General features: G+C 41.3%; 1 protein-coding gene across 1 annotated transcript; it reads right to left on the bottom strand.

The window, feature by feature from the left end:
* Nucleotides 1-1,027: 1,027 nt before the first annotated feature.
* Nucleotides 1,028-9,918, bottom strand: calm3a (calmodulin 3a (phosphorylase kinase, delta)). Its single transcript, XM_084350109.1, has 6 exons — nt 9,690-9,918; nt 5,084-5,114; nt 4,510-4,653; nt 4,045-4,151; nt 2,989-3,124; nt 1,028-2,772 (listed from the first exon to the last, which is right to left on the bottom strand). The coding sequence occupies exons 1-6, from the start codon at nt 9,690-9,692 to the stop codon at nt 2,744-2,746; spliced, it is 450 nt and encodes a 149-aa protein (XP_084206235.1). The 5' UTR covers nt 9,693-9,918; the 3' UTR covers nt 1,028-2,743.
* Nucleotides 9,919-10,270: the final 352 nt, after the last annotated feature.

The following is a 10,270-nucleotide window of genomic DNA, read 5'->3' as shown; positions in this document are numbered from 1 at the left end:
TCAGCGCTGTTCCCTCACAGCAAGAAGGTCGTAGGGTCATCTCTCGGCTGGGGCAGGGCCTGTCGTTTTCTTCCCGTGTCTGCTTGGGCTTCCTCCCACAGTACAAAGAGATACAGGTACGGTTAACTGATGACGAAAAATTGCTTGTAAGTGTGAATATGTGTGTGAATGTCTCTTTATGTCGACCCTGTGATGAACTGGTGACATGTCCAGGGTGTACACCGCCACTCGCCCAGATGTCAGCTGCTCCAACAAAATACAAAAACCTCAAAAATATGTATAGTACTTAATAAATGTACTCCGATAATGCTGTATATTGAAGATTTATAAATCTGATGTCCACTTTAACACCCCAATTATAGTCATATTGCAGTTGATGAAACCAGCCCATCATTTAAAGCAAATCACTGCGCTCTGTGAGAATTATATTATTGCACAACACAGTGTGAGCTGCACCAGTGAGCCTCTCCAGCCTGCCATTACACAACCAGAGAGGGATAATCACACCTGCCTGTGCCTGTGATGCTGCAGTTCTTATTGTCCTGCTGAGTGTGCTCCTGTTTTCCTAATTCATTTATCTACTTAACAACACGATTAGCATGCGGACAGCACACATCCAATCGCCTCTACCTGCTCCAGATAAAGCCTCGCCCCATTGGCTCCGGATTTTGCCTGTCAGCGGGAAGGCGAACGCTCCTCGTTTGCATTTAGAGTGCCAGGGTGAGAGGTCGCGACCCCAGCTGACCTGGATTACCACAGGCTCCTGTAGCAATCTCATGAGCCACTAAATATAGCCTGTGCCTGGGATAGTTGCTCCAGTGAAGGGCTAGGGTGACCTGCCCTCACCCAATCTGAGACTGTCTGGGATTAGAGCTCCTTTCTGGCACAGGGACGCTGGCACGGAAAAGATATAGTGCAATATGAAGAGAGGCATTTGTGAACAGTATCAGTCACACTTCTTTCTCTTTAGTCAACAAGATCTAGAGATTTGCGTTGGATTAAACATGACAAAGGAATGCAGGTGAAGTAAAGCTCAGTCAATTTATTGATTTATGGAAAATATATCACATCTTTACATTTTTGAGTTACCTTCAGAAGTTAACAGTCCATTTACCATTTACTTCCCAACATCTGCGTCAAAGCTAGCCAATTAAAATGCCTCTAGCAGAGCAGTTTTTTTTTACGTTTCGTGCTTTGAGGAAATCATGACACCTCAGCTAACCTGCTTCTTAAATTTAGCCTGCTCTTCGTAAACCTAACACCAAAACTGACCTCAAATCTAAAGCTGAACTCTTTGCTACAACCCCGTTTCATCCCCATCTGAAAGTCCCATTCTAGTAGCCCAAATGAAACACATCACCCCCACCACGAGAAGAGTTTGTGGATATACAGTATATGTAATTCTGTTCAGTAAAACGGCAAGCAGATTGAAGTTTGAATCACTGGACTACAAATCGAAGCTCAGACAACAAGGACGAGAAATGAGTGTAACATATGAGTTGTTATAGCAGCAGCAACAGTGACATTTGGTTTATTTTTCTTCTTTTTAGAACAAAACCTTGTAAATATCCACATGGTTTATACCAAAGTGCAAATATGTTCAACTGCATGTATTTTTATAGTATATTAAGTAGTAGATTTATTATATTCTAATGAACTACGAGTCTTGCAAGAAGGTTGAGGCGTCTTTAGAGTATTATGGCACATTTCAAAACCGAAGAGAAAACATGTCACAGGTCATTTACTACAACAATAGGCAATGCAAACTTTACGACACACTAATATATAATCGATATATTTGGTGACCAAAGTTTGTCATCAATACATTAATATTTGAGAACACATTTATAAAGCATTACATCAATATTGTATCATCAGGATATCTGTTTGCAGAACAAATGTATCAACTGCATACCTCGAGTGTGTTTTTACAATAATCATCCTGAAGCAATACAACATACTACTGTCTCCAGTCAGTGCTGCAGGCAATGTAAAGCCCACGATTCAAAACAAGACAATATAACAACCCCAACGGGAGAAAACCATCAGCACTTTCAGTCTCTCGCTCTTGTCCGAACTCTTCAAGGTATAAGAATGCTCATCTCCAACCGAGCACCAATGAACACCCTACATCGCAACTATTTGCTCCTGCAATAATCAATAGTGACACAAATTTTACAGATATATAGCTATATAGTAATGTATATACCTCCAGTGTGTACACAATCTGACCACTACCTCTGATGGGATCAGAGCCTCCTTGTTGTGACAAGAGACCGCCACAGAAAGGGTGCATGCAAGAAGAGTACTCAATTCAGTATTTAGGGAATCACCACTGGTGCAAGACTGTCAATTTTCTTTGTCGAATAGCGGAAAGAATTAAATAGCCAACTTCTCTATACCAACTGTGGCATCGGTTCCTATCCCTCTGCCTTTTCGGTGTTGCTCTTTCCTCTAATTTAATCAGGAGCTGGGTGACTCAGCAGAATCTTGGTCTGAAGTTCGGGGCGTCGGCCCACTTAAAGCTTGGTCCATTAACTTCTCTAGGGATTATTCTGTTGGTGGTTGCTAAACAGATACCTTAGAAGTAGTTGGATACACTAGCGCAAATTGCAAAATTTTACAGATAAGTAATTTTAGGGGACAAGTTTGTTCATCATTTGATTATTGTTCCTTTTTTTGGTTCTTAAAGACAGTGATCTTAGGAGGACAAGCAACATTGAGAGAAATTTCAGTCTTCTCTTCACTTGGCAGTCATCATCTGGACAAACTCTGTAAAAAGAACAGAAAGCAACGTTTTAATGACAGAGCAAATGGTAAATGTTGGCAGCTATTAAGGCTTTTCGTACAAAAAGTTAACGTAGGTTATGTTAAATAAATGTAATCCTTGTTCTTTGAAGATTTTAGTAAAAACACAAAGATTGGGTTGTAGTGATAAGTGGCAAAGAGGAAAAACACAACACAGAGCAAACAAAAACAACATCTTACCCTCATAGTTGACCTGACCATCACCATCAATGTCAGCCTCGCGGATCATTTCGTCCACCTCTTCATCAGTGAGCTTCTCTCCTAAGTTGGTCATGACGTGCCGTAGCTCTGCTGCACTGATGTAGCCGTTACCATCCTGCAGGCGGCAGCAGAAGAACGAGTGTTATTGAATATATTCAGCATTTTTCATGGTAGTTAAAAGTTGAATATCACTGATGTTGGTTTCAGCATCTCTACTATGACATCCCAGCACAGCTAGGTGTTATACTTGCTAATCTCAGTGGATGTGTTGGTGCCAAAAACAAGAGTTTCCTATTCTCTTCACCTGTGCGGCCATTTACATTTACAATTTGGCTGAAATTGACTTCTTTTAGGCTCACCTGTTCTTGGAGCTGAATGCTAAACGTTGGCCTGCTAGCATGCTAAAGATTAGGGTTGGGCAATATGACAGCGGATACTGTGCAATGGTAGCAATGTTTACGTTTCCACCATGGGAGCTATCTAAATTTCTCTGTCAAGTAGAAAATGAGGGCTGGACTTGCACGTAACACAATATTGTTGCGTGATCTTGCAAATCCAGCTGCCTCACAAGAGCAACGTGATTTAGGCAACGTGATTTGTGTGATTTGATATTGCACAGACTGAAGGCTGTTATTGATTTGGATCTGTTAACCTCAAAAACACTTTAAGTTATTGTCATTTTTATTTTAACTGTCTTCAGGCCTTGGTTGTTAATTTAAGTGTTGTCTCTTGTGAGGCAGTTGTTTGTATCTGTAGGAACGGTATGGTTAATTGAAACCATTTCTAATTAAATTTACAGAACAATTTAGTAGAACAATCTACTAAAGTTAGAGAGACACAAAAAGCATTTTAATAGACTAAGTGCTGGTCAAAGGAAAATAAAACAGTGATCTTGTGCGGCAGCTCATTATCAGGAGCGTTTTTAAACAATCTCTCTCAACAATGAAACATGAAAGGGTTTGAAAGTGTACCTGTATTTAACAGTACATGCTGCGTTGCTAGTTAATATTCTCAGTATACTCAGTCATAACATACCTTGTCAAAGACTCTGAAGGCTTCTCTGATCTCCTCCTCACTGTCTGTGTCTTTCATCTTCCTGGCCATCATGGTCAGGAACTCAGGAAAGTCAATTGTACCATTACCTACAGAGTCATACAAACAGAAAGAGGTTAGAGTAATTGCTTTGCTTTGGACACCAGATAATTTTACAGAAAAACAAAGTAGTCAATCCAAGACGAGTAGAGTCCAACCTAACCAACTGTTTTGAAGTACACAGCATTTACATCAAGTACATACATATTACATCTTGTCCAACGGAGAGAACTGACAAGTGTACAGGGATACAAAAATGGCCTGATGGTAAAGACATGCTTGTAACGATGCCCTATATATCTCCACACTGCATGTACTGATGAAACTTTACAGTACTTTTATTTGAGACAAAAGGAAAATTGTTTTAATTGTAAGTTTTAACAAGTATAACTATATTGCCATCCTTACCATCAGCATCCACCTCATTGATCATGTCCTGCAGTTCAGCCTCAGTGGGGTTCTGTCCCAGAGAGCGCATGACAGTGCCGAGCTCCTTGGTAGTGATTGTACCATCGCCATCCTTGTCGAACAGCGAGAACGCCTCCTTGAACTCTGTGCATTTACAGAAATAACACTGTTAGTATGCTATGAGCATTCAAGTCAATACAGGCACTTCACTTTCAGTCTTTCAAGTGGTCTGAGAAGAAAAAAACTCAGCATTAACAGGGTCTGTGCATGACTAATTCAATGCTCCGAAGGAACAAAACATGTGGGACACTGGCATAGTACAATCTGAAAAAAAGCACTTCATTCTGGGACACGTGACTCAAAACCCTGCTGATTTTCTTTATATCCTCCTCATCAGGGTCTGATTTACACTTAGGAAAGCCATGTGAATGTAATTAATAAGCTAGTAGGCCTATAATCAGGCCCTTAACAACCACCTCCTATCCTCACAGACTTCTGGTTCCTATTAGGTTTCTTATGTTTGGTGGGGAATGAAGGAGCTACTGAACCAAACATGGTTAAGGTATGCACTCACCAGCAATCTGCTCCTCAGTCAGCTGATCAGCCTGTTGACAACATAAAACATCATAAAACATTAATAGTCTGTAATAAAATAATATTTTGGGCAGCCCAGTTCATGATAGTTATTTTCTTTTATCATAGATTGTATTTAGGACAGATTATCGTATACAGATTACATTCTTCAAAAAGCATTTGATTGATTAATTTCACATAATGACAGAATATACATAAAATAATACACATCTACAAACACCAAAGATAGCACACTGAGTCGTAGACTTATTTCCACTGTGGTTGTTGATGTAACTAAAGTGAAGGAGGTGCAAGTCTGGGAACATTATACAGTCAACAAACTAAAAAAAATACCACACTGACAACAATTAAACTGCAATAAATACATGTAATAGAATACAATATAGTCTTTTCACTGCATTTGTTCAGAAGCAGCAACCCACAACTGTCTGTTGTTGGAATAAGCCCAACTACCAGCAACCCAACGCAAGATTTGGAGTACCGAAAATGATTGAAGCATATTTTCAACATAAACCTATGTAGACCGCTGCTCTCGGGGTACCCAAATCTGCATTGTCAAAAACTGGCCTAACATTACGAAACTTAGACAAAAAATCCAATCTGGCACTCGTTGTCCAGTCTTGCTATAACTTTCCTGAAAGCTCACAAACAAGAGATGATGTTGGAGCGTGTTCAAGATCCGGGGCCAGATGTATCAACGATGTGTACACCCTTTCCCCACCCACCAAGTGTTCAGCTAGCTTTTTGTAGAGATAGCTGCAGGTGAAATGATGAGGTGGGCATGAGATGTAACCTTAGAGTAAAACATTGTTTGCCTGGGTTCTTTGCCCATTTCATTGATTGTGTCATTATTTTGCAGGTTATGCAGCGTTCAGTAAAATGTCAATCAGAGGAGCATTTACAATCTTACATTTTAAATATTCACGAGTGTTGAATTTTATCATTCTAGTTATTTACACTGGAGCCATTAACTCACTGTTAATTATCTTTACATGTGATCCCAAATTACAAAGCACTTTGTAATGTCTGTTTTAATATGAGCTCTGATAGAATAATGATTTACGGGTACATGTGCGGGCGCCCTAAATAGCCACAGCTGCGCATAACAGTCCACGTAATGAAAACTGTCAGTGTTGGAGAACCCCGCTGATGAAACACAATCAGTTAAATTACATTAACCTTCTTATTTTCTGTTCTTCTAGGTCTAAAGAATGGTGGAAAAGGGCACACAATTCCCAAACGTATTATTAATTTGTTTCTACATAATTTTATGGATATTTGTGGGGGGGGGGAAATGAAGCTTGTGCATGGGCAATTGAGATTCATAAAAACAGAATCGTACACACAGGTTTATAAATTTGAGGAAAATAATACGTATGCATCTTTCTGTCTTTGTGTACATTGATTCACAACTAAAAATCTAACTAAAACTCACAACTAAAAGCTTCACAACTCACTTTTAATTGTAGATATAGATACTTTAGATAGATATTTCTATCTCACAGTTCTAGCATAGCCTGTGCAAGCTGTGCCCATTTCTTTAACACCGTCATGATTAAAAGGCAAAAATCCTAAATAAACTTGATTTGTTCCAAACGATAAGGACAATTGCTGCAGGAATAATTTGATAACAAGTCTACCACCGATGATCTAATCATTTTCAACCATGGCAATCTCAGATCAACATGTCACAGCTGTCACAGCTGCTGTTCTTTGCGAAGAACGAACCCACAAACTTTCAACAGCCACCTTTCATCCCCACAGAGGACGAGTGTTTGACACGCAAAGAGTCATTTGGTGAATGTGACTCTAGCACAATGATGACAGAGATGAAAGCTTCGGGTAGGTCTAATGAGGAGCACCTGCAGCAGGCTCCACTGTGTAAACAACCTGCACAGATCTATGCCGATGCAAATGCACTCTAAACAAACTAATTCAAAACAGACTGCGATATTATCTGAGAGCTGGACCCAGACAGAGCCTATGACCTAGCGAAAGGCTATTTGTACAGATGCAAAGCAATGAAAAACAGCTCAAGTAATGCTTAACCTCACTGTCCTTTATTTGGTGGACACTTACAGGATAAATTAATAGCTTGGCCTTGTACTCTATATTACTAAGACTTGGCTTCTAGTAAAAACTTGTTGCATAACTTGACTATTTTGGTATTTTACTCAAACCACAATAATAAGATCCATGTGGCAATGTTATCCCAACCTGCTGCTCTTAGATAGATTTTTAACCACTTAGTAAGTTTGTACTCATGCACCCAATTCATTTTTCAACTTTGTCTGAAACGTCATTCTGCCATCCTCATGAGGTCTTACCAGGCCTGTCTAAGTCAGTCAACATGCCCACTTCAGGCTGAGAAAGTGTGATGAGGGACGGGTATAAATACTCCACAGCCCGAAATACACACGCCTGCTATAATTAGTGAGACACGAACAGGGTCGCCAATGTAGCACACTGAATATCACCGCAACTAACCGCCTCTTTGTGTCTTTTTTACTGAACAGATGTGAGGCTTGGATCATTACCATAGACTAACCCCTGTGTGCCAACTGTTGCTTGACAATGCGTGCTGCTTTGTGTCTGTGTGCAGTCCTTCATATTGTCAGGAAATGATTTTCAGAAACAACTGGGATGATCGGGCGTAACAAGAACTTAACTGCTGTACAGTATAAAACTTATAAAGCTAAAATAACACAGCAGGGAAGTCTGTTAAGAGATTAAGATAAGCTGATAATGCTATATTGTCTCACAGCCTTTACTTGAGCGCACACACAAAAGTTGTAATTGATTAATTAATTCAATTAAACTCCTATTGCTGCAGATCTAATGTATATAAAGGGACAAAAAAAATCTTCTTTCCTTGCACTGCAGATGAAGGGTAACAAACCCAGAGAGATTAGAGCTAACATTTCTGTAGCTGGAGGTGGTGGTAACGCCATGTGTTCTTCGAGTCAATTTCAATGAGTCACCATGTTGGTTGGGGGAGGTGGTGGCGGGAGGGAGGGGGTAAAAAAGAAGGGAGCAAGACAGACTGCAGAGTATCCATTCTGCCCACTGCCAACCGATTCGGTGGTGCTGAAGCAAGCAGTGTCTGGATCAGAGCACGGCACAATACAGTTGAGCGTTAGAGGATTTGTGCGGCTCTGCAAAACAGCACTGCATATCACATATTCTCATGTCGAGTACAAAAAAAAAACACTACAAGGGCTGCAGACAAGACACGCAAATCCTGTTTGGCCGGCATGTGACTGATATTGTGGCATGATCCAAGTTTCCTTACTTGGCAGACGACAGTATCTATCACAGACCATGTGTCTGTTCTTTCACAGGGCGGAGAACAACAGCAGTGACAGGGAGACTGACACACAAAGGCAGGGATTCATTTGTAGCTCCACAATAGGGCTTTTTTTGTGTGTGTGTGTGTGTGTGTGTATGTGTGTTGTTGATATACTCAGTTCCCATTTTGGAGGGTGCACTGCGGGTCCTGACAGCCTTACTGCACCAAGCATGGTTTGGTTCAATGCGGGGGGAAGGGAGGCGAGGAAGGAGGGGTGGCAAAGAGGATCATTCAGCAGGAGCAGAATGCGGTTCAACGCTATGGCGCAATACGTATCAAGAGGAGATGCTGTCATGGTGGCTCTGCGAGAACACACAGTACAAAACGTTGCACCATCGCCCTCACAGCCTCCGTGCCATGAAAACAAACAATTGTTGCTAACGGGGAGCATCATGCTACTACTACCTGTGAGCTATGTTCTTATGTAATCGCAATCGGGGGCGATTACAACCTTTTTTTTTCTCTCTCTCCTCTCTCTCTCGCGCTTGTTGCGCATGTCACACTACACTCACAGCCTCCCTTTGCTGGAAGAGGTGCTGCCCATGTTGCAGCAACTTGTCGTATGGGATGTCGAAATGTTTGTTAGCAGCACGTCGAGCAGGAGTTTTGATAACTGACTTGCAAGATTAACGAGATGGGATCTATTTTTACACATCACCCTCTCCTCCACCACCAGCACCACCAGCACCAGCACCACGCCCACTCTCGACTCACAGCAAACTACAAAAAAATAACGCTGCAAAGCCTCGATGAGAGCGAGCAGGAAGGTTAAACCACAACATTTGCAAACACTTGAGCGAAATGATTACCGAGATAAAATTAAAACAGGAAGCAGACCGCCTGTTTCTCCTCAGCCCACGACGTGTAACGCTATGCTGCGCACTTCACACATACAAAATGATTTTCTCTCAGCAAAACCTGAGCAGCCTGAATAAAAAAAAAAACCCACATAAACATTGTGATAAATGAACAGCCATGTTATTTTTGGAGTAACGTTAGATAGCAGGGGTTTTTTTCCCAGCATTATTCTAGCTGCTTAAATCATTTAGAAAGCCACCATTAGCTGCTATGAAGCTTTAAACTGGGTTATTAGCTAAATCGAGGAGAATATAATATAAACATTACTTGGTTGGACGTCATTTCAAAACCACCGCAAGGCAATTCAATCGATGTTAACGACCCTTGCTAACGCTAGCTACACCGCTCCGCACGTTAACGTTAGCAAGCCCGCACTCACCATTGTCCCGTAGACTCCTCGAGCTCCGTTGAAGATGACAAAACAACCGCGGGAAGGTTTTGTATTCACCGTACTCAGGAGGCAGTTACCCCAAGTGAAGTAGTCAAACGAGACCTAACTTTAATTTAAATGTACGTTTCGTCAAATCTGTGCAGTCGGTGTCCCGGCGGTGCTGCAGTGGAGTAGTCCGGAAAACCTCAATCCAATCCAGACGCGTGCGTGCTGTGCCCGGTTAGTGTGCCGTATCCCTCCGCCGGGTGCACCTTTGGTCCTCCCCCTCAGAGCTCTGCCAGGGTACTGACCACATGTGAGAAGAGTACTCTGGAGTACAGTTACATTACTGGAATATTACTCAATTACAAATAAAACTACCGGTATTATAAGATACTTAAAGGATAACTCCACCAATTTTACACATTAAAGTGTATAGGTCTTGAAGAGTACTAGCTTGTATGTGAAAAAAGTAGTATAAAGCTTTCTGTGGCTCTAGAGAAAGCTGCATGTAATCTGATAAGTTGCCTCCAGTGATGTCACTCAGTGGCTAAATGGCATTGTGGGTAATGTAGGCTTCAGGGTTTGAA

The sequence above is a fragment of the Pagrus pagrus genome, assembly GCF_965226575.1.
Source record: "Pagrus pagrus genome assembly, chromosome: 4".
Classification (NCBI taxonomy): Eukaryota; Metazoa; Chordata; class Actinopteri; order Spariformes; family Sparidae; genus Pagrus; species Pagrus pagrus.
The sequence above is the reverse complement of the archived record's forward strand: the minus strand, read 5'-3'. Positions and strand labels throughout refer to the sequence as shown.